At 39.9% G+C, this 27,502-nt stretch overlaps 1 protein-coding gene across 4 annotated transcripts in view; it reads left to right on the forward strand.

The window, feature by feature from the left end:
• FSTL5 (follistatin like 5) overlaps nt 1–27,502 on the forward strand; it is a 323,917-nt gene that overhangs the window by 285,499 nt on the left and 10,916 nt on the right. For all 4 annotated transcript variants that reach the window (XM_081021706.1, XM_081021708.1, XM_081021707.1 and 1 more), the window contains 3 exons: nt 7,559–7,708; nt 15,308–15,415; nt 18,370–18,494. In XM_081021706.1, coding sequence (XP_080877832.1) covers nt 7,559–7,708; nt 15,308–15,415; nt 18,370–18,494 — 383 coding nt within the window. The remainder of the gene's footprint in view (nt 1–7,558; nt 7,709–15,307; nt 15,416–18,369; nt 18,495–27,502) is intronic.

Genomic DNA, 27,502 nt, shown 5'->3' on the forward strand with positions numbered 1-27,502 from the left:
CAGGCTTCTTCAACCTCGGCCCTCCAGATGTTTTTGACCTACAACTCCCATGATCCCTAGCTAGCAGGACCAGTGGTCAGGGATGATGGAAATTGTAGTCTCAAAACATCTGGAGGGCCAAAGTTGAGGAAGCCTGCTCTAGAAAGAACTCATGCAAAGGCTTACTATCGCAAATTGTTGCCACACTTTGAAAATGGGTCAAGCAGTGACGAATAGGTCAATCTGATCTTACCTTGAATTCTGAGTAAGAAAGCCACAGGTTGCTTCATTGCCATGTGACCCTACTTTGTATAAACTTTACTTCTATGTACCCATTTATGTGTTTCTGTGTATGAAGATTAGATAGACGAACACAAAGACAGACAGATAAGGGTGTAGATAAAGACAGAATCTGATCAAGTAAGTGGACCTTACTCCATTAAACTTCATGCCACAATAACTTGGTTAGTCTTTAAGGCGCCATTGGATTCCTTGTGGTTTTTGCTACAGCAGGCCAATACAGCTATCCCTCTGGGATTCATGCAAATATAACTGTGGGTTACCTACATCCCTACTCACATATTCCTATGTTTCTACTCTTCCAAAACCCATGCAAAACAAAACCCTTGGGCCAGATTTGCTTCTGTAATGATTACTGCCAAAGTTAAAAAATATATACAGATATATGCAGTGCTCAACAACAAGATAAATTTTTACTGCATGTAATTATACTTTCAGTAGCTAATCAAGCTTTGATTTGTGCTGCTTAACTAAAATTAGTTCAACATCACTAAAAATAAGTCAAAGACCTTTTTTCTCTCTCGTGTGGATGGGTAATTTAAAAGCTGATAATTTAGGAAGTATCTGAAAATTTTACCAAAGGAAACTTAAAATGAGGACAGTGAAACGTAAAAGTATTCTGTGTAGCATTTCAGAATTAATGATAAGTTGAGTGATTAACAGTGAAGCGAAGTAATTATAATGTAAAATATATTAGGTTTATTTTTTCTTCTCCATCTTTAAACCCTCTCCCCAATACCAGAGATAAAATTTAGGAGAGGGAAAGATTCAGTTCATGGAGCAAGCGTGTTAAAGGTAAAGGGACCCCTGACCGTTAGGTCCAGTCATGGATGACTCTGGGGTTGCAGTGCTCATCTCACTTTATTGGCCGAGGGAGCCGGCATACAGCTTCCAGGTCATGTGGCCAGCATGACTAAGCCGCTTCTGGCGAACCGGAGTAGCACACGGAAACACCGTTTACCTTCCCGCCGGAGTGTGTAGATGTGTGCAAATTACATAGGCAGAATTGTGTTGTTATTCCATTTTCCTTTAGATAATCCTATGTCTGAGTTTTAGCCAGCTTGATCTGTGCTATCATCAGTATCTGTGCTATCCTTCAGTATCATCAGACTCTCACTTCAGTGAAAGGACCTTGGTATTTTCACCATAGTCATATTGTGTCATGAACTCTGTAGTCTTTTGCACATGTTGCTTTCATCTGTGAGGACGAACAACTCATCACAACAAAGTTTTAAAAATCCTCTATCAGAAGAACATCTAATGCTTGATCAAGTAACACTGAGTGAATTTTAAGCAGTTTGTTTGTTTTGAGATCAGAGCAGATTTTGGGATAGCCCTCAGTAAATTGAGTGTAAAATTCACAGTAGTTGATATACATTTCAAAGGTACTTATATCCAATTCATGCCTCAAGTTTAATACAGTGTCTTTCCAACTCATACGATGTATTCTTGTTTGCCCCTTTGCACATTTAGACTGAACACTTGAATAGGGCAAAATTTGAACAGACATGCACCACAAGTAGTAAGTTTAAACTACTCTTCCCTTGCAGTTGGAAAACAGCCATGCAAATTTATTTTCTGTGCCCCCCCCCCCTTTTTTTGTCATGCAACTTTACTGGTTAGGATTTTATTATTATTTTTACGCCTTCCTGCATAGTGCCTATAAATCTGCTGCTGCTCCATAACATGAATTACATAGCAAGGGAAAAATATTTTTCTACTCATTGCTTTGAATACAACATACCTTCAGGCAACTATGCTATGTTGTTAAAAAAAATCCTCAATAGAATTCCCTCCATGGAGGAGGAAAGTATGTTTCCAGCTCATTGAATTATGCATTATTTTAATACATATATTTCTGCTGCATAGACTGGCTCCTGAGTGTGGATTTCAAGCTGCTTTTGAGCTAAGTATCTATTACTACATACCACATTAAATGCATAGCGTTTTGACATGACAGTTTCCTCAGATGCAAGTACTGAGGGGCTTTTAGGCTTTTTAGAGTCCTCATTCTTACAAATTTAATCTGTCAATGTGTTTATGGCATTGGTTGCCCCAAAGCAGCAGTTCCCATTTTTTTTGGAGCCACCACCCCCTTGGTTCCATAAACTCATCCCCAGGGCTCTCTACCCTAACCTGTAAAAAAGCATTATTCAGAATAGTGATTTGAATGGCCCACTAAGAAAGATAATAAGGTAAAGGTAAAGGACCCCTGACAGTTAAGTTCAGTTGCAGATGACTCTGGGGTTGCAGTGCTCATCTCGCTTTACAGGCCGAGGGAGCCAGCGTTTGTCCGCAGACAGTTTTTCCGGGTCATGTGGCCAGCATGACTAAGCTGCTTCTGGCACAACAGAACACCGAAACCAGAGCAGCGCACGGAAATTCTGTTTACCTTCCCGCCGGAGCGGTACCAGTTTATCTACTTGCACTTTTTGGCGTTCTTTCGAACTGCTTGGTTGGCAGGAGCTGGGACTGAGCAACAGGAGCTCACCCCGTCACGGGGATTCGAACCACCAACCTTCTGATTGGCAAGTCCAAGAGGCTCAGTGGTTTAGACCACAGCGCCACCTGTGTCCCTAAAAGGAAGATAATACCACAGCAAAATTCAAAACAGTGGCAATTAATGAGATAGAAACATGAACTTTTAAAAGAAAAAAATACAGTATATAAGCAAACTTGCATTTGGTCAGTTGTTAAAATGTTAGCTCAGAAAATTAAGTAACAGTCCTTTCTCATCTTCAGAGCTTACTAGATATCCTTGGCCAATTCTGTTTTCCCTCCTCCTAACCTAATTTATATTATTTAGAAACAAAACTTTCAAAGTTTCTTGCAGATCAGTCATGTAACAAATTATTTACATGTATCTGAGCTAATTAATAATATTTGGATTGACTCAGGATCTACTGAAATAAGAGGCCATGTTTTTACTGACTAGATAGCTTGAATAAGGCATCCCATACAACTTTGCAAATCAATTTTCTTTGTAGATCTCAGTCTATCTCAGAAACAACTCTCCAAACTCACCAAATATTTTGCTTTATTCCATCTGCTGGTTTGAATTAGACTGAATCACTTTCTGCTTAGGAAAGTGTCAAAAAGCAGTGAAATAAATTAACATTTTTATTGGATATTATCAGATGTTCCTCTTATAAGGAACCTAAATTGGAAAAAAGGTGCATCAATCACTTTTTAATTAAAAAGAGAATTTGTTCCTATATTTAAGAGAAAATTATTTCATCCCATTATCTGACCACTGGGGAAAATTTTAATGGAGCTTTGCATTTGAAGGTAAAGAGGAGAATGCTAAGCTTAACCTTATAAAAAAAAAATTAAAAATCATTTCTAAAACAGAAAATACTTCATTCTGCATTCTGTTCCCATCTATCAAACAATTTCTGGCATCAGCTATAGTCAGATTAATGGGTCTCATAGATAAAAAATAAGTAAGGAGAAAAAATTTGCTTAGGACTGAAGGTCTCATTTGACTAAGTTAATATTTAACAGCAGATATACTAGCTAAAAATTGTGATATGCAAAAGCATATATGTACATATTTCAGCATGCTATACAAATAACTGAATACGGTATTTGTCCCAGCTGAGGCCACATTAAGTGAGGCGTCTTCAATAGCTTTATGTTTGAGTGTAGTGATCTCTGATGTTTGATCTACCCAATTTATCCATAGAATGCCTTCATTTTTCATTTGTTTAAACTTTTCAAGGGAATGTTACAAAAACAACCCTGTAGCTTTGGCATGATGAGGTCAAGAAAGTTGAATTCAGCTAGCTGGATGCTTGTGCGGTCAAGTGACCTGTTTGTTTCTAGGCCCAATTGGTAACCCTTAAATAGTCCTGAATAGTTTAGGATCACATTAATTAAAGGACCACCTGTAGCCATACGTACTTGCCCAGTCCTTAGCATCGGACGTCAGAGTCCCTGCTTGTGTAGGCTTACACTCAAAATCTGTCAGATTGGCAGGATCAAGAAATGGTGTAGAATTCTCTCTCTAGGGAGGCAAATCACTCTACTTTAACGTTGGCATCCATCATTCTCAAGAGACAATGGTGTGTGCCTCTGGCCACGCTGGAGAATCACAGCACCTGCTGTGGCTGAAGAGACCAGTAACTCATAACTGCTGCCTCCTGCCTTGTTTTTTCTGTGACCTCTTCGGGGTGCTAGCCTGGACAGGGTGTCTGGAGGTCCTGGGCTGCCTAGATGACAGGACCCCACTCTTGGCCTCTGATATAGTCCAAAGGAAAGCAGAGCAATATGTTTAGCACCAACTTGGCTACAGGAGTTGCTGGAAGGAGGCATACAAGATGCCATCTAACTGTCTTAGGGACTCCGCTCCAGATTTGTACAGGCTTTACTGCTTAGCCTTTTTTTCTCCCAAATAGCAGAGGGTATGGATTTTCCCTTGGAATGAGTTTAGCTGCAAAAAAGGCGGCAAAAACTTAGGAACAGAGATTTCCTTCTCCTAGATAGGCTACCTTTCAAGGTTGATGAGTCCCATCTACCCCTCACTTCCCTTTACAGTACATGCAGAAACCATCTTCTCGACCTTGGGCCCACTATTGGTCATGTCCACTCAATCTGCCAGAGCCTGTCTTCGCATGCAGGGGAAGTCCTTAACTCATGGAGGGTTTGAGACCCATCTGTTAACTTCATCTAGTTTAGCCAGCCTTTTGAAGTTGTTTCTCAGGGTGTGGCCACTGTCACATGCTGACAGCTTCTAGGAGAGACAGCTCCTGAGAGCTGAGTGAAGAGTGGAGACCAAAGATGGACAAACTACCTCAGAAGGAGCACAACATGTCACACACCAGTGGTACTACCCCTAATACCCCATATACCCCTCAGTGAATAAGAGACAAGAAAATGAAAACCCCCCTCCATAGGGGAACATAACTTTTGAGAATTCGAATGGCAAGATTCAGCACAGCATTAACAGAATTATATTAAGCATTAATAGGAAAGCGAACCTTTTAGTTTTAGTATCAGCAAGTACTCTTTTGCCCGATGTTGGTCAATTCAAAGGAACCCTTTTTTAATGTTCCAAAGTATTATAGAGTGGTTTCAAACAGACACATTTCCCTGTAAGATTTAATAAATTCTGAGCAACAAATAATGACTGCTAACCTTCCTTGTAAGTGGATACATTCTAAGCAGGACTCAGAAATTGATTTCTGTTCCACTCTGACATGCGAAGATTCAGACAGTGCCTATACTGTGTACTAAAGAAAAACCATCAAACAGAGATACCACAGAATGCTCAGATAAATTATATCATGTGCCTTTTAAAAATGTGCTTTCTAGTATTCAATCCCTCTGCATGTCACAGGTGCTGTTTCCCCTCTATTTTTCATTTCAAAGAAACCCCTGCACAAGGAAACAAGATATTTGCTTAGCAGCTCATCAGTGCCTGCTGTTTATTCCTCACTTGAAGTCATCATCCTCTGACACACCATAAGTATTGCTACAGCAGCCTGTTATGATGTGTCAAATAGAAGATATTAGGTCAGGAATAAGCATCAGATATATGCTAAAATCTTGTTTTGATGAGCTGTCCTGAGTAATAAGATGAAGAAAAGATGAAGAGAAATCTTGGCATATGTGACACATTTCTGGCCCAAGCAATTTTCAGAACTGGAGTATGAATATTCTTCAAGCATTCTTTGAAGTGTTAGAATGTTTGGCACACAGTTAATTTTGTAGTACTGGTGGATTTACTTCATATCCACTGATAAATAGCACTCCTGGAAGATCTCCATGCCTTCTAGTCACACATAGTCGCTGGCCATTTGCCTTTTGTGTTGTTAGGGCTACATAACACTTGTGGATTTTCAGAAGACATTACAGTCCACACATCAGCTGCCAGATTAATAACCGTGCGTTCAGACAAATCCTTTAGAGCATCCGGAATAGACCAGAAGCACTTTCACAAGTGACAATGGTTAAGTTTTGGTCATTTCTCTTCTCTGTATAGCAACTGTAAATCTGCAGTGACAGGGCCCAGGTATCTGCCTGGCTCAGTTCCAGGGAATGGGAATTAAGGGCACTGTTTTACACTGCATCAAAAGACTGGCTCGCACAATGGGCCAGAGTCACAACAATCAGAAGCAGCATTGTTGTTGCTGGCAATCTGTGCACCAGCCGAGCCATTCCAGAAGTCCCAGTGGTGCTTGTGCATAGGCCCAGCCTCACCACTGGCTCCCCCTCCTGGTAAGCAGCAGCAATGCTGCTACTGGGACACTAGTACAGTGGTACCTCGGGTTACAAATACTTCAGGTTACAGACTCGGCTAACCCAGAAGTAGTACCTCGGGTTAAGAACTCTACCTTAGGATGAGAGCAGAAATTGCACGCCGGCGGTGTGGCAGCAGTGGGAGGTCCCATTAGCTAAAGTGGTACCTCAGGGTAAGAACGGTTTCAGGTTAAGAACGGACCTCCGGAACGAATTAAGTTCGTAACCAGAGGTACCACTGTACTGTGAGCTTTTGTGAGTACTTTTATCACTTTATTACTACTAGTAGTAGTATTCTGTTGGGAGCCGCCCAGAGTGACTGGGGAAACCCAGCCAGATGAGTGGGGCATTATTATTATTATTATTATTATTATTATTATTATTATTATCTGCTCTTAGAATATTACAGGTGTATGATATTTTCTGTCACAGATTCTAGAAATTAAAGGGACAGGATTCTAGAAAGTGCATTTCATGCCATGTACAATATTCTGTTTATTCCTGGGACGCAGGAAACTGAATTATATAACGTCAGGCTGTTTTTCTATTTAACTCATTGATGTCTATTATGACTCGGAGCAGCTCTCTGAAGTCTCAGACGATCAGATGATCTTTCACATCAACTGATTACTTTAAAACAGAACACAAAAGTGGATCTGGTGGGGACTAGATCTTATAGCTAAGGCACCTCTGTGCATAAATGGCATCATAGAAGACTTTAGAGGTTTTACAACTAGCACATCGTCCATTATGCTAGACAGGCATATAATTTAACCAACATTAGACAAATAACTTCAAGAGACAAGCTAAACTGGGATGTGGGGGGGGGGAGGTGGCTGAATGTTCTTGGATGAAACTGAATTCACGATTTGAAGCTAGTACAGTTAGTTCCTGAAATAGTTCAGCTTTGCCTGTTCTTCTGGCATATTTTGAGCTTGCATTTGAGTCATGCAGAAATTTGGCAGAGCTGTTATGAGCACCCTTTAGAATTATTGTGGTCTTAGAGTGATTTGTCATCTTCCTTTCTTCTTAATTCTAGGATGAAGTTTGCCCTAAAGCTGAGGGGGAAGAAGTCCAGCAGTGTGTCTGGGCATCTGCTGTTAATGTAAAAGACAAGTTTATATATGTAACCCAACCCACCTTAGACAGAGTGCTGATTGTTGATGTGCAGTCACAAAAAGTTGTTCAGGTAAGTGTTCTTCCTAGGTAAGATACTCTTTTCTTTCATTTCCTGTATAAGGTAGAACAAAATGTTGGATTGAGGCCTATTGCTTATTCTTTCTCTCAACAGGCCATGATTCAGGAAGTATGTAATCTCACAAACTACTACAAATCTCACAAACTACTACAACTGTGTGATAGTAGTTTCTATAGAATATCCTCCCAGCCATGGATATCTGGAGTTTTCAAAAGGAAACAGTTCCCTTTGTGGCTATTAGCAAAGACAAAAAGAAACTGCAACCTGATTCCTATCAGTGTAGTGTTGGGAAGAAGTTGCCTTATACCAAGTCAGACCATTGTTCTGTCTAGTTCAGTATTGCCTTTTCTGACTGGCAGCACCTCGTCTGGGTTTCAGAGGAAAATTTCCCAGCTTTAAATAGAGATTCCCAGAGTTCAGCTTAGGACCTTTTACACCCACAGGGCTAGGGCCATGTCCTTGCAAGAAGCTTATATGTACTTGCAAGAAGCTTATATGTGGCTTGGGATGTGCACTGTGACTCCTACATTTCGGTGGTAAGTCCACCCAAAGGAGTGTGATCATATCACATTCTGCAGTGTGTGTTAACAAGCTTACGAAAGCGCTGTTCTCAGTTGGGAGGGGGCTTTGCTGCAGCCATGGAAAGCAAGATGGATTGAATGCTATTGCCAGCAATGTTCCTACCTGCAGGAAGAAGCTTACAACTCTAAAACTGATGTTGCAGAGGTGGAGCATGGCTGGCTGTGGATCTGCTAGATCCTAGGCAGATCCTTGAAATGGGCCCCAAACAGCAAAAACATATAAACACACACACACACACACACACACACACACACTTCCTACCCTTGTTAGCTAGAAATGGTAGATGAGACATCCAATCAATCATTCCACTCTGCTCCGCTCCACTATGCTGGTCCCAGTGAGGGCTTCATATTGCTCTGCCTGGCTTCACCCTTATACGCAGTTTACCTGGGAATACATTCCTTTGGACAGAATGAAACTTACTTCTGTGTAGAATGTTGAGGACTGTGCTGTTTATTTAAGTTAACAAATATCTTGGCATCCTTGAAATTGCTCCTAGCAGCAGCTTATATTTTGAAGTCTGGATGTTTCAGACTTGGATATATGAATGCATGTTGCCCATTCAGTGCTTATTGTTAGATGTTTTCAGAGTATTACACTAAAAAAATGTAAACAAAGTGCAAATATATTTCGGTGGAAGAGAAGGATTATTTTTTTTAAAAAAAACCCCAACCTATAAAGATTTGTATTTTAAAAATTGGCAACTTTATAAACCTCCAAAGTTTTTCTCTGGGCTCCTGAGTTTATAATTACTTTAACTATGAATGAGGTGTACATTTACCCGTGTCTTTATGTCTATATGGATGTGTATGTGTACATATGATTGATATACATACACAGACAAGTAGTTGGCATGCTTTATATATCTTTGCCAATATAATTGCCTGTTCAGCCATTGGCTATGATGTACAGTTAAATTTTAGATGCTTCTCATCTGTGAAAAGGGTTAGCCAAAAACAGACATTCAGACAAGAATTTTCACCTTACTCTTGAGAGCAAAATCATGTCAGCACTATGTTTCAGAACACAAAGAAGTGTCTTAAAATTCATTTCAAGATCATAAAATTTGCACTTTCTAAAATATAAATGTGACTTTCCTGCAAGCAGCTGTGCTTCACTTCATGAATAGGCATTATACAGTTGCTAAAAAATCTGCTGTCATCTTCATAAGAAGAAATGAAATTTGAAAGTGATTGAAAGTGTCAGGCACGGCTGCTATTAAAATTTTAATCCTTGCCAATATTCCCAGTACCCTAGACTTCTTTATAATATAACAGACACTAATACACAGCTAATGCTTGTACACCAGTGCTCATGGTTTCTTTTTTTATCATGTATCAATATGACAGGTTAAAATAAAGATAACTATAATTTATTTTAAAGCAGCTCTAGAACGCCATCATCATAGCATTCAATAAAATACAAAAGAAAGGTTCTGTTCATTTTTAAGCACAGAATTATTATTGGGGAAGCAGTTGGAAGACTGCATAGTTCACCTGCATTTCTCAGAATGTAATCCAGCTAATAAAAAGGCATTATTTTGTTTGTCACATTTCTGTCTTGTCAAATCCAAGCAAGAGAAGAATTTGTGGGTTGCAATGCTCACCTAATATTCAAGGTGGGTCCAGTTTATTAGTTTCAGGGACATTTCTAAAGCACAGGTAGTTCACAACAAGAGGGCTCACAGTACTTCTCCTTTTTCAGCCTGAGGGCCACATTGCTTAGAGGGCAAGCTTCCAAGGGCCACATGCCATGGAGCCTGAGAGAGACAGAAAAAAAGTGGTTGGAAGAAAGGATGCAACTCTTCACCTATGAACCGAAGGCACAATTTCAGACATACAAAATACCAAAGTTTTAACACCACTACAAGCTTATACACATCCCCTCCAGAGTTGTCAACCAGGCTGGCCAGAGCCATTTTCACCAATTATTGACACAATATGGCCATGTAAAAGCACTAGAGGAAGTTGTGGAGTATGGCTTGAGGAGGAGTCCCATGGCCACGTAGGCCTAGACAGCTGCATTCAGCCCTGGGCCTGATGTTCTCCACACCTGGCCTATCTGAATGAAACATCAGGTTCATGCTTGCTGGAACCTGGATTTCCCATATTCAGTCCACAACTACTTTGGATGGCCGTTATAATGTGTTATATCCAGTATATGCTTTGCCTTAGACTGCATACACACTGTGCTTTCAAAAGACATTTGAAGCATATTCTTTCCGCCAAAGAATGATGGGCGCTGTAGTGTACTCCTCACAGTTACAATTCCCAGCAACACCACTTAGTTTCCAGGCCCAATTCAAAGAGCTGGTATTGATCTATAAAGCCTTACATGGCTTAGGGCCTTCATACCTTAAGGACTGCCTCTCCCCATACAAACCGACCCAGACCCTGCATTTGTCATCTGAGGCCCTTCTCTATGTCCTCCCTACCTGAGAGGTTCAGAGATTGGCAACAAGAGAACAGGCCTTTTCTGTGGTGGCTCCCCATCTGTGGAATGCTCTCCCCAGAAAGCCTCATCTGATGCCATCATTGCCTGCCTTTAGGCATCGGGCAAAAACATTCCTCTTTACCCAGGCCTTTGGCGATGAAATAATCTATGGCCTGTTAAAGGTGTGTGTAGAGGGGCTCTCATTATTTTATTATTATGTTATCTGTCATTATGCTTTGTATTATTTTTATTATTATTATGTTCCGTAAAATGTGTTTTAATGTTAAACACCACCCTGGGAACTTTTGATAAAGGGTGGTATATAAATTAAATTAACAGCAACAACAAACTGCAGTGCCCATAACTCTTTGAGACAGGAAATGCATGCAGCCTTAGTGGAAAGTGTTTCTAGTTGTGCAAGTCAATTCCCACTACACATTTAGACCTCTTGCCAACCCCCTCCCAAAAGCTGCTCCTGGGGGAGTCTCTCTGCTACAGAATGGAGTCTTGTGCATAGGACTGTAGTAGGCAGGCTGGTGTGCCCTGTTGTGAGTCCAGAAATATTGCCCATCAAGTCCAAGACACAACCCTTCTAATATTAACATTATAACAAAGTTTATTCTCATTTAAAGAGGACCCCGGCACTATTTCTGTTACACTGATTCTCACACATTTCTGCAAGAAGGAAATCCCGTTAATAAACTGAAATATTAAACTACATTACAGGTTTTTTACCCTTGATAAAAATCCTGTGAGAAAACGGAAAGAGGCTTGTAAGATTTTTAGCCAGGGTGACAAAATATAATATCTAAAGTTCCCACAAAAACTTGCCAGCCATGAAGGAAATATCAATTTATCTCTGTCATTTTACAGTAGAGATTTCAGCACTGAAGTATAACTAATATGAAGTACTTTGGCAGTTTGTAGGGAAAGAGTTGGCTCAGCAATGCTTGTAATATCATAGAAACAATCCTGCTCTCTTATCCCATAATGATATGCTACTGTATTTTTATTTTTATTTTGCAAGCCCCAGGAGTTATTTTTCTCTTGCATTTAGACATAAATCTTTAAATATGTATAACCGATATGTGAGGCATTTAGATTCTTAGCCAGTCCACTTTGATGGAACTATTTATTTTTTCTTTCCACATCACTAAGATGTCTTAGCATAGGAAGGTACAAGAAGTCAAATATGCACATTATTCAGAAGGTGGATATCTTTTGCTCTCTATTTACTCGAGAAAAATTGCATACCTTTCTTGGAAAACAACTCTAGATGGTGCCACAAGAGGTGATCTTGTCAAGCTATAATTGCATGCATGGAAAAACATGTTGTTGCAATACAATCCTGTACCTGAATGATATCCAGCCTCCCCAACAGGAACTAAGGGAAGGGACCAGCAGAAACACATGAAATGCGCTGGGTGGTCATGTCAAGCAAATTGTGATTTTGGAGTGTTTCACTAGGGATGAGCGAGACTGTGAATTTCTGTTTCTCCTTTTTTCCAATCGTAAGTCCAGTTTGCCAGATTTCCACATCACTTTTTCAGCATCCTGATCTCATATTATACCTGCTGGGTGAGGTAGTTTGGTGTGAAGTTACTTAACACATTGGGTAGAGGCAATTTTAAGCACACCAGTACAATTAGCAAGACCACCTTCAGTGATTTTTCATCTTACATAGAAGCATTTCTACAACCATGGCACCCACACAGCTAATATCCCATGTAATATAACATCTCAGATACAAGGGACATTTCGGAAATAAAGTGAGAAGCAGACCTAGCCCACAGATTAATAGAAGAATTGTGCTCCAAGTGGAACTATTTAGACCTGCATTTTCAGTTTCAATGGGTTTGACCCAAGTCACCTAGTTTGATTCCCTTCAATTTCTTTGCAGTGGTTGAACCAACAATAAGACGTTGTTTCAAACATGCACAATTTGCAGTATCACAACAGTTGATTCAGGCGTGAAAGACTATTGCAGGTGTTATCTAGCAGCATAAAAAAAAAAGAAAGGTAACCCAGTAGTAAACAATTGTCCTGGAGTTTGTCTGCTCAAGAAGAAAAACAGCTTTGGCTTTACAGGAAGCTGGAGTTTTTCGCAACACCTCAGGTGTATAGTTAAGCATCACCAGTGGTCTCAGCCAGCCATTAGCACATTATCTTGAGGATCTACATCATTACTTTAAATTAGATCCACTTAATTAGCCAGCTGGTACTCTTCTTGTCAAACTGATAAACAAGCTGTGCTTCACAGTTTTGTGATAGAAAGACCAACAAACAGAACAGAACAAAGAGATAGATAGAGGGGCTCCTTTTCAAACAAAAACAAAAATACAAATGCAGCCCTGATAGTGAAGTTAGTTCATTGACAGCAACAGAGAAATTTTTATGAAGATTACCCGCTCTGGGATCCCACAGCTAATTCTCCTCTGGCCCCCTCGCTGGCCCAAATAGGACTAATTTAGCCAGCTAGCCCTGGTGATCATCTAATGTTTATTGGATGGATTTCCCCCTAAATTGATTTTTGATTTTTGAATTTATTGCTATTCACGCTTTTATACTGTATTTTATGCTGTTTTTTGTTGTATCACAATTAAGTGTTTTAAATTTGTTGTTAGCCACCCTGAGCCCAGTTTTCTGAACTGGGAAGGGCGGGGTATAAATAAATTATTATTATTACTATTATTATTATTATTATTATTATGGAGGGCAAGCACAACATCCAAAAATAAACTACTAAAATGTTCTCTAAATAGTCTCCTTTCAGGGGACCAGATTCTGACAGTTCCCTGCACAATACAGATAGTGGCAAGGATTATTATTTAATTGATTGTTCTAATCTGCTTTTAAGGATATATACCCTCTGAAGGCAGGTACACATCAGTATAATACTACATCATTACAATTTCAGTATTTTAAATGGCTGTAAAAACTATTAGTAGCATTCAGATGATAGCAACAGATACAACCGTTCTTAAGAAGCATAAAGTCACCTGAATGCAGGGTAGGTGGCAGGGGTGTGTGTGTCTTTCAGGTGTTCCTAAATGTCAGGAGATAAGGTGCCCTATGTATTTCCCTGAGAGGAGCATTTCAGAGACAGCGGGGCTACCGCAGAGAAGGCCCTGCCTCAGATGCCAGTCTTAAAGCTTGGGCAGGTACATATAACAGTAGGTGGTCTTTCTGAAAGCATGTTTCTTTTTTCTTTCTTTCTTTTTCTTGAGCTTTAAAGGTCAATACCTGTATTTTAAACGGGGCCAAAAGTGAATAGGCAGCCAGCGTAACTAGTGTAGAATTTGTGTAATATGTGGAGAAAACCTGGCTCTTACAAGTGCCACGGCTGCCACATTCTGCTCCAGCTGAAGCTTCTGGGCCATCTTTAAAGGCGGCCCCATATAGAGTGCATTGCAATAATGTAGTTTGGATGACGCCAAGACATGCATCAATGGCCCCTTCTACAGATAGTTGGAAATACAGTTGTCATACCAGCTGAAATGGGTAAAAAGCACTCTTGGTTGCTGATGATACCTATGACTCGGTCAAAAATGCCAAGCCCAGGATGATTCCCAAACTGCATACTTGGCCCTTTTGAGGGAGTGTAAACACGCTCCTGCCAACCTAGCAGTTCGAAAGCATGTCAAAGTGCAAGTAGATAAATAGGTACCGCTCCGATGGGAAGGTAAACGCCATTTCCGTGTGCTGCTCTGGTTCGCCAGAAGCAGCTTAGTCATGCTGGCCGATGACCTGGAAGCTGTCTGCGGACAAATGCTGGCTCCCTCGGCCAGTAAAGTGAGATGAGCGCCGCAACCCCAGGGTCATCCACAACTGGACTTAACTGTGAGGGGTCCCTTTACCTTTAAACACACTTACTCCATTTATATCAAGTTGCTGCTGTTTGTTTCTGTAATTCTAAGCACCCAGTGAATATATTTTTCTTGTCCTAACTCTCTCTGTGTGCTTCTTCTACTTTTCAAAGCACACACACAAAATTATTTCAGTGAAATATATTAATTTTGTCTTGTTTTACCAAGTTAAAAATTACATGAAAGCTATGATCAAATAATATACACATAGAACAATCACAGTTGTGTCAGTTTCCTTCTCTGGTCAGAATTCTTTTTGATAGTTGAAATTCTTCAATTTGCTATTAAAAAGGAAATGGATCACTTTGATGAATCCATGGTCAGTATATTCCACATTTTTCTCTTCATTTGCAACTTTTAACAAAAGCAAAAAGATGTTCACAGATAAACCAAGAAGCATAGAATCTAGGAAGAAGGGTAAATAAATAGTTTGCTGCCTTGCCACTTTTGTCTCAAGCATTTTAATAGCTTTGTTGCGGCATACAACTTAATTAGGTGGAGACGGAACATATATCCATGTCACGTTGTTCAAATAATGAGCAGAGATCACTGTTTAAGCAGGAGTGTTCTAGCTTCAGATTAATTAGAATGACATCAACAATTGAAGGCTTCACTGGGGTCTAATTTTCACTCCAAACTTGTGCAATATTTACGTTACTATAACATTAAAGAAAAGCTGGTTCTTTCCTTGTTTCTTCATATTCTTTAGGCAGTAAGTACAGATCCCATTCCAGTCAAACTTCACTACGACAAATCGCATGATCAGGTATGGGTGCTCAGCTGGGGAAGTTTTGATAAGAATTCTCCTACACTACAGGTGAGTATTTTTATTTCATTGTTTTAGTTATAGCCAAACTCGCTGTAGAATCCTATGATACACAGAGAAAAGTAATTCCTTGGAAGCTGCTCAACAGCAGCTATCAATGAATTTTTAAAGCTATCTTGTCAGCAATAAGACTTACTAAGAAATTTCCTTCATTTGTACGTGCTCAAAATGTAGAAAACCTACAGTGGAATACTTATAAACTATGTCCCCAGTTGGCACTGCCCCACAGTGAATAATGTCAACATTTTGAATTAAATCTAAACAAACACAGATTTTATTTTGTTTTTTAAACTTCTGTTCAGAATGCATTTCTCTTACTTTGGCAGTTACGTGCAGAAGAGGGAGCCCCCAGTACTATTTCTGGTGATGTTTCACACATAAGCACATCAAAATGGCTTTAAAGTATCTACAGATAAATCACAACAAAGATTTTGTGTCTTCTAGTTGTGCAACAGGAGCCATGTGTAACAGGTTGGGGATGGGGAACAGAATCCAACCCTTCTTACATTTACGTATTTCAAACCTGGAACAGGTGCATTTTTTATTGTTGTGCACCATCCCAGGCTTCCTTCAGTGGAAGGGGAAGGTGTGAAAACAAAATGAAATAAATAGAAATAGCATTTTGTATGGGTTCATCTGGCAGATCTGCTGTAATATTTAAGGATTCTGTACTGATAGATCCTAACACATGAGCATTGGTGAGGTTCATAGTTGATGATCAGGTGGAAAGATCCAGTGAAATGACAGGGTGGCAGACTTTTAATCCTTAAGTGGTGCTGTGCAGCTATGGAGGAAGCCGCTCGGGGGCCTAGGGCGGTGCGCCCAGGGGCCAGGCAAGCCACCCATGGGGCGAGGTGAGGTTGGGGCACACCTCCGGAGTCTGCCTGCCTCCTCCCACTCAGCCGCCCTACAGCTGGTGGGAGGGAGGCAGTGGGCAGACCATGCCACCGCTTCTCTCCTAGGAGAGATGCATGGCTCAGGCACGCTGCAGGCCCCGCAGTAAGTGCCACCCGGCATTTTGTCACCCCCTCAGTGGTGACACCCAGGGCGGATAGCACCCACCACATACCCCTTCCTCCACCCCTGGTGTTGTGGAATGTACCTCTGGAAAAGTGACATTAAGCTATTACTGTGATGCCTGAAGGTACCTTACCAGCAGGAGAATTTTAAAGAGATGACCACATGTGTACAGTGTAGAATTAGAATTTAAGGGAGCCTTGTAGGCTCTCCTGTGTACCACTGTTTGATGCAGGAAACCTATAGTTGGAGCATCCCCTACAGATGTCTGTCTAGCCACTGCTCAAGGAAAAATGGCTTACTATAAGCACCAATAGTTGCAAATTTTAAAATATATAGAATGCACAGTAATTTTTCATCAGAGCTGCTTTGTTTATAATGATTCCTGACTGCATGAAACCAGTAAATCTCCAGGAATCATTAAGAAGTAGCAAATACAGACAAATGCGTATTCCCCTGAATGCAGGAGCCGTGCAATGCTTCACATCCCTTCTTTATTAGAGCCTGAGCATAATTTGGATTGCCTGTGAATGTTATTTGCTGAAGTTGGTTATTTTTGAATCATTTGTTTCAAAAGGGATCAGAACTATCAAACTGATAATGGGCTTGCATTGAAAGAAACAGCTTGTTTTCGCAGGGAGACATACTTTCAAATGTAGGCTGATATATATTGCTATTGATTATGACTCGGGAGCTGATTGCAGTCTCCAGGGAGCTTTAAGCATTCCACTAGATGCACTATTATTGAAAATTACTTCAAAATATTTATATGAACTTTAAGGCAAAATGGACAAGAAGATTGATTTCCTTATGTCAAATACATGTTTTAATTTGGATGCAACTCTATTAATTTCTAACCTGGCAGCCCAAACCTTGGGTTGCTGTGCAGTGATTGCTAGGTCTGTGTAGTGCCATAACCACTGAAGTTGAGGAACTGGCCCAGCACCTTTGCAATTATATCAGCCACCATCTCTGACTGAGGTAAAAGTGCTATACAAAGTTGTTAGTGGCAAAGGAATAGGTAGAGAAGTGGGGAATGGGGGGCAGCAGATGACTGTTTGCCCTCTTCAACTCTTTGGGTTAAAAAGGAATTGGGTCTTGTGGTACAGTCCAACAAAATGTGTATTTGTTGTATTTTGTATACCGCAGCACACTGTTATAATAGGATTGGCCTTAGCATTATATCAGGACCAATTATTCAGCTAAATCTGTGCAACCATTCTGCGTATCCTTGTTTCTATACAGATTTATAAGACTGTAATGTGTTATTTGCTTACTTCAGTAGAAACTATTGGATTTAGTTTTAAGCACTGGTATTAAAATTTTTATTGTTTGCATCAGAATGTAGGGCTTGCTCATATAATATTAATGTATTAAAAACCCCTGATAATAATATTGTTGCTGCATTACAGGCTGTCTCTCATGTTATCAGGGTATACATGTTTTTGTCCTGTCAAAAACGTTGCAATACAAATTTTGAGCAGAGTTTACCCTATCACTGAAAGTGAAATTTCAGTGCAAATTTGAATGTACCTACCTGAGAGAACCATCTGAATAATTCTGAAGGAAGAAAAAAACAGTGGAAGAGTTAGGATTTCTCACAGGAAGTTTATATATCCTTTGTAGTAAAGCTAAAAAGCTGAATATATGTTGAACTCCTAGAGTTTATTGCTATACAACCCACTATATTCTTATTTCTAATTGGGGGTATGAACCACATGCCAAAGAACAAATAAGGCAGGTATTTAGAAACATCTACTTTCAAAACAATGACAACGACTGCACCCATTACAGTAACTTTGTTTGAGCCAAGTGTTGGAATAGGTTGTTGGTAGCCTTACCCTTAACATAATTTAATCAAACATGATTGATCCAAATTAGATTTTAAAGAAAATGTGAGTAATTGTCCTCCACAATACATCCTCCAGGTGATAACCCAGGCCAGTGGGAGTATTTCTCATCATACTATTCATACTCAGCCAGTGGGGAAGCAGTTTGACAGAGTGGATGACTTTTTCATTCCATCTACAACCCTCCTCATCACTCACATAAGGTAAGTGACACACAAACTAGTAAGAGTTCTGGAGCCAAGGGTTTGTACATACTTATCTATTGGATATTTTTTAATGTTGTTGTTGTTGTCCTCCAATATCACATTCATTCTTTCCCTAGGTTTTAGGATAGGTTTTCCTGTACAGTCGTACCTTGGAAGTCGAACAGAATCTGTTCTGGAAGTCGGTTCAACTTCCAAAACATTCGGAAACCAAAGGTCAGCTTCTGATTGGCTGCAGGAAGCTCCTGCAGCCAATCAGAAGCCACGGAAGCCCCATCAGTTCAGCTTCCAAAAATAGTTCACAAACTGGAACAGTCACCGAAACAGGTTTGCGGCATTCGGGAGCCAAAATGTTTGAGAACTAAGCTATTTGAAAACCAAGGTGCGACTGTAGTCCTATATTCAAATACTCTGCCCTCTCAGTCTTCTGATCTTAAGAGCTCCACCTTTCTGCCACAGCCCACTCCCATCCTATCCTTAGATCTTGTGGTCCATGGCAGAATTGTCTTCCTAAGCAATTTTTTACTTGGGGTGCTGCAGTGTAACTTGAAAGCAATTTTTTTTGTGCAGCTAAAAATAAGGAGCATAGTGACAGTGAAAACTGCAATATGGTGGGGGGAGTTTGATGGGAATCAATACAACTTACAATAATATATAATATATATATATATATATATATATATATATATATATATATATAAACATATGCCAAATACATTTATGTTGCACTAGTTGGCAGCAGAAGGAACAGGAAATGATCAAAGGGAACATTAACCCTGAAAAACAAAAAGGGGCAAGCTTCCAAACACAAGTTTTCTTAGGAAACAAAACTTTCCTTAAAGCCAGAAACAGGGTTAGCCAGAAAAGCAGTAAGCACCCTCTCTCCAAACTAGGAATCCCTAGTTCCAAAGAAAACAGAGCATGGCAGAGAGTTAGCAATTTAGGACTTGTTGTCAAGTCCCTAGTTCTCTACAGACCTGGTTGAACCTGATCCCTAAAGGATACTTCTATGTGCTCTGGTGTTACTGCTGTTAAGAACACACAGCAGTGAAGGTACTTCAGTCCCTCACTCTTGGGCTATGCAATGCAACTGAAAAAGCCTCAATGATCATACCTCCTTCTTTGCCTCACCTAGAGAGTTTTAGTCCTTATGTTTATTCCTTCCAATGATTCTTCTGAAAGTTAGTTCAAATACATTCCTGTCAGTCATGTCAGCTTTTGACCTCAACATCAGCTTTACACAAAAATATTCACTCCCAATGAACTTACTTGAACATTATAAAGAATTTTGGTTTTAGAGCAATTTTTTAATTAGCCTTTGACAGCATATTAAAATAAACCAGAAATTAAATTATAAGCCTGTACAGACCTGTTTCTCCCTTCCCCCTCCACCTCTAGAGAAAGATATTTTAATTTGTCCACTAAGGAGTTCAACATTCACTAATTAATTGTGCCTTGGTTTAAAAACCTGGAGGGCTGGTTTAAATAACAAAAGAAAACAAATCTAAGTATTGTGTCAGAAAAGGGTTTAAAAACTGTAATCTCATTGAACTTGATGGGACCTACTTCTGAGTAGACACATAGAATTTCAAGGTAGCTGTCTTTGGTGAAAATGCTCAACAGCAGTGCCAGCACAGAAGGGACATTAGGAAGCAAACATGAGATTGCAACCTACGGATGGAGAAGGAATCTGTTTTAACAGGATTTATGCTCCTTAGCCTGGCCTTGACAACTCAGACATGTGTTTTCAGGCCCCATCTTACTCCTGTGATGGTGGTAATCTATTTTAACTGTTTCTAATTTTGAATTTTGAATCATTATAGCCCACCCTGGGATGCATTGGTGAAGTCTGAGTAGTAGTAGTAGTAATGGAATTTAGAGTTTGTGACCTGGTCAAGTTTTCCCCATATCAGACTGCCTCTTGAATTGAGGACTTGCTTCCATCCAAGCCACTCATGCAAATACATATTGAGTTGACCAGACAACAGAGTGACTCCGGACAGATTGGGCTGCTCCCTGAAGTGACAGATACAGCTATCAGTCCTCTGCTGGTGCACACTCCTTTTAAATCCAACACTAGTGAGTGAGGTAGTAGATGAAATTAAAGACAACAAATAAAATGAAAAATCGGCATAGAGTTTCCCAAACTTTCTCTCAATATTGAAGCATCGCTTAACTTCAACCTGCATTTTATCTTGGTGGCAATAATACATTTAATTCGGCAAAGCTTTGTCAAAAGTAGCAACAATAGGGCCCTTAATTGTCCACACAGGTGTCTCTAGACAGGCATTAAATTTCTGTGAGGAATGAGAGAGAGAATATCAAAAGAGAGATATTTAGAAGTCTGTGGAGCAGAAGGGCTGATTATTTTAGCTCCACAGTTCATAAAATTAAGAAAAGTAAGATAATTGGAATAAATTAAAGGCTCTAATTATAATATTATACAATGTTTCAAAGCAATGTTAAATGAAATAATTGTAAAATATTCATTCCCAGTCTTTGGCTGCTTTAATCTTTCTAGCAGGTGTTATGAACATCACACGGTACCTGCCTTCACATGTGCAAGAATGAACAATCAACCTACTGGTGTGTTAGCCCGAAATTTAAATAGAATTAATTATTCTGTCTTTGAAATAGCTCTCTTTGTCTGAAGTGCTAATAGACATAGGAGCAATATTTAATCAGAAGCTATTCTGATTTTAATTCCTTCAAACATTTTTGAAGTCTTTAAATGTGACAAATAAAGGAGCGTTGGAATATATAGACAGGTGCAATATATTGAATTGGATCATTGGCCCATCTGCCTCGTATGTTCCTCACTGATGGGCAGTGCTTCTTCAGGGTTCCAGACAGGGGGCCTTCCCAGCCCTGCAAAGAGATGCTGGAGATTGAGCCAGGGGCTTTCTATCTACAGGTGAAACTCAAAAAATTAGAATATGGTGGAAAAGTTTGTTTATTTTAGTAATTCAACTTAAAAGGTGAAACTAATATATGAGATAGACTAGTGACATGCAAAGTGAGATATGCGAAGCCTTTATTTGTTATAATTGTGATGATCATAGCATACAGCTGATGAAAACCCCAAATTAACAATCTCAGAAAATTAGAATATTAAATGAAATCAGCAAAACAAGGACTGCAAATAGAGCAATATTGGACCTCTGAGAAGTAGAAGCATGCATATGTACTCAGTACTTGGTTTGGGCCCTTTTGCATCAATTACTGCCTCAATGCGGCGTGGCATGGATGCTATCAGCCTGTGGCACTGCTGAGGTGTTATGGAAGACCAGGAAGCTTCAATAGCAGCCTTCAGCTCTTCTGCATTGCTTGGTCTCATGTCTCTCATCTTTCTCTTGGCAGTGCCCCATAGATTCTCTATTCGGTTCAGGTCAGGCGAATTTGCTGGCCAATCAAGCGCAGAAATCCCATGGGCATTGAACCAGGTTTTGGTACTTTTGGCAGTGTGGGCAGGTGCCAAAGTCCTGCTGGAAAATGAAATCAGCATCCCCATAAAGTTCGTCTGCAGAAGGAAGCATGAAGTGCTCCAAAATCTCCCGGTATACGGCTGCATTGACCCTGGACTTAATGAAGCACAGTGGACCAACACCAGCTGCTGACATGGCTCCCCAAATCAACACAGACTGTGGAAACTTCAAACTGGACTTCAAGCATCTGGCATTGTGTGCCTCCCCATTCTTCCTCCAGACTTGGTTTCCAAATGAGATGCAAAAGCTGCTCTCATCAGAAAGGAGATTTGAGGAGCCATGTCAGCAGCTGGGGTTGGTCCACTGTGCTTCATTAAGTCCAGGGTCAACGCAGCTGTCTACCAGGAGATTTTGGAGCGCTTCATGCTTCCTTCCCCATTGCCAAAACAAAGATGAGAGACATGAGACCGAGCAATGCAGAAGAGCTGAAGGCTACTATTGAAGCTTCCTGGTCTTCCATAACACCTCAGCAGTGCCACAGGCTGATAGCATCCATGCCACGCCTCATTGAGGCAGTAATTGATGCAAAAGGGCCCAAACCAAGTACTGAGTACATATGCATGCTTCTACTTCTCAGAGGTCCAATATTGCTCTATTTGCAGTCCTCGTTTTGCTGATTTCATTTAATATTCTAATTTTCTGAGATTGTTAATTTGGGGTTTTCATCAGCTGTATGCTATGATCATCACAACTATAACAAATAAAGGCTTCACATATCTCGCTTTGCATGTCACGAGTCTATCTCATATATTAGTTTCACTTTTTAAGTTGAATTACTGAAATAAATGAACTTTTCCATGATATTCTAATTTTTCGAGTTTCACCTGTATACAGTGGTACCTCGGGTTACATACGCTTCAGGTTACATACGCTTCAGGTTACAGACTCCGCTAACCCAGAAATAGTGCTTCAGGTTAAGAACTTTGTTTCAGGATGAGAACACAAATCGTGCTCCAGCGGCGCAGCAGCAGCAGGAGGCCCCATTAGCTAAAGTGGTGCTTCAGGTTAAGAACAGTTTCAGGTTAAGTACGGATCTCTGGAATGAATTAAGTACTTAATCCGAGGTACCACTGTAGACCAAATATGCTTCCACTGATACAGGGTAGGCCTTTGTGTTCCTGCACCACTCGACTTTCTTTGTTCCTGAGTTCTAGACTCAGGAACAGAACAGAACAGAAAGGCCCAGAAGAAACAGGATGGACTTCTTGGGGTGCTATAGTGCACCCTGTTTCCTGTAACCCAGAGTCTTGGAAGCTATGACCAAGAAACGCAAATTAATGGTTGGGCTATTTTGTTGTTTCTGGTTCTCATTCAGTATTCCTACACTTCTCCTTTTCTGGTTCTTATACCGGAGATATAAGTTAATGAGGTTAGATAGAATGCTTAGGATGCTGTTAACGCTATTATATGCTGCCTCCTCCATAGTTTTTTTTGCAACTACCCTATCGCTGCCAGATTACAATATTTTCTGCAGATGGTTTTCTTAGACAGCAGTCTGTTGCCACAATACGTATTCCAAATCCTTGTATGTCAGACACAAGTGAGTCATACTTTGGATGACTAAGATTGCTTATATCAGGAAAGCTGTGTTTTCGACATTTTTATTATTATTTCAAAAGCTGGGTACTTGACAATAGCACTGTCTCCGTACCCTTCCCATGTCCTCTGGCTGGCTGCTGTAGGAAAGAGAATGCTAGACTAGATAGGTGGTTTGGTCTCAACCCAGCTTTTATATGTTTGCAAATCAATGCATTCACAGAAAATGGTTCCCAAAAATGCAGCCACAAATATGCCACAGTTCGGCTAAGCCTCATGGCATTTGTGGTACTCCCTTGAGCAATGAAGGAAAAGAAATACAGTGGTACCTCGGGTTACATACGCTTCAGGTTACATACGCTTCAGGTTACAGACTCCGCTAACCTAGAAATAGTGCTTCAGGTTAAGAATTTTGCTTCAGGATAAGAACAGAAATCGTGCTCTGGTGGTGCGGCGGCAGCAGGAGGCCACGTTAGCTAAAGTGGTGCTTCAGGTTAAGAACAGTTTCAGGTTAAGAATGGACCTCCGGAATGAGTTAAGTACTTTACCCAAGGTACCACTGTACCGTATATACGCGAGTATAAACTGACTTTTTCAGCACATTATTTATGCTGAAAAAGCCCCCCATGGCTTAGACTCGAGTGAGGCGGGTGGCGGAGGGATGAGGTCGGTCTTCTCCTTCCTCTTCCTCCACCTTTGCCACTGTCAGTGACGGCGGAGGAGGAACGAGCAGCCCGAAAGGAGCCCTTTTGGGCTGCTTGTTCTTCCTCCACTGCTGCCGCCACCACCAGGTTTGTGGTGTGGTGAACTGGCTTATACTCGAGTTAATAAGTTTTCCCAGTTTTTTGTGCTAAAATTAGGTGCCTCGGCTTATACTTGAATATATATTCGGGTCGGCTTATACTTGAATATATACGCTAACATGAGGCTAACAATTTTCTCAGCATGCAAAAGCGAATCAGAAGCCATACTTTAAATTTTACACTATCTTCTATATTTATCACACTCCGGAAGCTGGTGGGGTATTTGCTGATGCAGAGAGACAGCCTACTACTCTCTGGAGATACTTCTTCCCATGGGTTAGACTGCAAAAACATTTAAGGGACAGATGCAGTTGTTCACTTTATAACTAAAAAGAAACACAAAATTGCCACTGTCCCACTTTTCTTTGTTATTCCTTCCTTGTGACATTTATGGCAATGCAATATATGTATCAAATGATAATACTATGTGTCTGCCATTCTTGCTTTGCCTCATGGACTGGTGAGGGCAGGCAAATGCATGACAAAAGAACATCACCTCATGTGTTACATTGCAGTCAATGTCGAAGAAACAAAGCTACCCAGAACAGTAGCAGTCCTGCATCTCTTACAACATCTTCTCAGTGGCAAGGGAGGCAAACCAGGGAAGGGTGTCCAGCATTTGGTAGAAAGGTTTGCTTTTCAACTAGTGATGATCACCGCCTTACAATATCTTAGCTATGTCCTTCAAAGTCCCAGTTCTAATCTTAATTGATGGGGTAAGGCTTTGGAGATTTAGGCCAAGTCTATTCTTCGATATGTCCAGAACATGGCCAGTCTAATTCACGGTTGGTGTCATTACTTGTGCTTTAAAAGGTTCATTGATCATTCTTTGGTCAAGCAGAATCAGAACAGACTGGCAATTCCCAAAGTTGCGAGTACAAGTGGTGGCTGAGTCTCCATGATAGCAGTAACTTAGCTGAGATGCTATCCTCCTTCTCTCTGAAAATATCTCAGTGAAGCAATTAGCTTATACTGTAATGGGAATTTTTATGCACCACCAGTGAACTATATCCCATTATTCCAAATCAATGAATTCATCACCTGACTCAGTTCTCTGTGTCTGAGAAAGTTGCATGCAGCTTTATGTCTGAATAACCATACAGCATGCTAAGATTCAAAATGCATTCAACTATAGCATATAATACCCACCAGGCAACACATTACCCATGCCATCCAGAAATCAGCAGGCATCTTGCATTTAAAACTCTTCTAATTAATCATAGATATGTCAGATACATCACAAAATGAAACTCCAGTAGCGAAGCTGAAATTTAATATAGTTCATAATCATACCATCAATATATATGCTGCTAGAAACCCTAGTTACAATTATATTACTTAACATGGATTTTAAACAAGATTTATAATAATCATAGTGCAATCCATAACAAAATTATTTCCTTAAAAACCAAGAACAATACAATACTTGTATTATTTGTAGGGTTTTTATTAAGCAAATCTATTTTCAGCTACTACAAGAAACATGCTCTCTCCACACTTTGGTTTTAACTGATAGAACCACTGCTCATTTGCATATACATTAGCTGAAAAGTAATCAGACCCAAAGCTGTTCATAATCTTTATCAAACAAGGGGGAAAAATGCATGTGACCAAATGGGAATTTTAATCTTCTTAATCTTAAAACCATTTTAAGCTAAAACTGCTGTGCAAAATTTAACTTGACTTAGTTTGATTGGTTTCATCCACATCATTGGAAGCACAGGTTAGGATATACACATGTTTGTGATCATGTGAGACTTACTTCTACCCTTGGAAAGAGAAAGATGCTAGCAATTTGAGCCTTGGTACTATGGCCATGGGCCTTCTTTTATCATGAGCACTAGAAATGTGAGCAAGAAACAGAGGTCTTATCTATTTTTTAAACTGAATGCCTAGTGCTAAGTACATGCCTTTAAAATGTCAATATAATCCCCGTACCAGGTTCTGACAATTGATTTTTCGTAAAACCACAAGTTACTGATGATCTCTTGTCAAAGCTTCACTAGATGGTCATTTGTAGTTTGTAAAAAAGCCTTGGTCACCTACTGTTGTAGGTTGGGAAAGCCTCCCATAACTTTCGTACTCTGTTCAGCCTTGTGTCTGATATAAAACCCTCCCATATAGTTGTCTGTATGTCTGTAACAGAAATTGAATTATTTGTACTCTCCTTGAAGTATGATCATACCAATAACTTTTATAGACATCATTGTGTTCCTGATACCTCTGCAGTAATGACCACAGTTGTTCTTAAAACCAAATGCCATTGTTGTTACTCACTCATGTAAATGGCTCCGGTAGGCTAGACATTGAAGAAACACTAGTTTGTAAGAGTTGCTAAGAGAAGGTTATAATTAGTGGGTCAAGACTGATATCAAAAAGGAATCAACCCAGAGAAATAGGAAATGGCTTTACACCAACTTCCCTGGGGCATTAAAAAATGTTAAATGGAAGTATGAGCCACTGTAGAATTAACATTGGGTTTGGCTAAGCCAATGTAAATTGAAGAGTGTCTGAATGTGGTGGGATAAAAAGAAAGCAAAGACAATTAAAGCTCAGAAGGTTGTTGTTTGCCTTTCTGAAAACCAATAATTACAGCTTTAAGAAGTTTTATTAAAATTGATTTTATTTATTTGACAAAATTTAGAAACCACTTGATTGTAACAAAACCTCCAAGCAGTTTGCCATAAATATTAGAAATACCCATAAAAACAAGTAATTTAAAGCATTTTTAAATCGATTAAAATCAGCAGTAAACTAAAAAGAGAGCAGGTATCAAAGAATACAGTGAAGATTTCTGCCTGATGTCAATCGACAGGGAGCTCCAAAGCATATGTGCTGCCACACTAACAGAACAATTTTTTATTAAGTGTGGAAGGTTTTATGAATTTATTTGAAGTCACCAACAGGCTGCACTTGCAACCAATTTAGCTTTTTCATAATGTGATTGCGTTGGGGAAAGTATATTTCAGGAAGCAAGAAACTTCCAGCTTTTGCATATTCCTGTCCCTTGTGCTCAGTGGAAGATGTTACTTTAACCCCACCTGCGCAAGCAGTTCCCTGCTGCTGCAAGGAAAACATGGGATAGGATGTGTAGACCGATGACTGCATATTCAGTTCCTGCAGATCTTTTCATATATATATATATATATATATATATATATATGAAATGATGAGAAATTTCTCA

This window comes from Podarcis pityusensis (genome assembly GCF_964106645.2).
Source record: "Podarcis pityusensis genome assembly, chromosome: 9".
Classification (NCBI taxonomy): Eukaryota; Metazoa; Chordata; class Lepidosauria; order Squamata; family Lacertidae; genus Podarcis; species Podarcis pityusensis.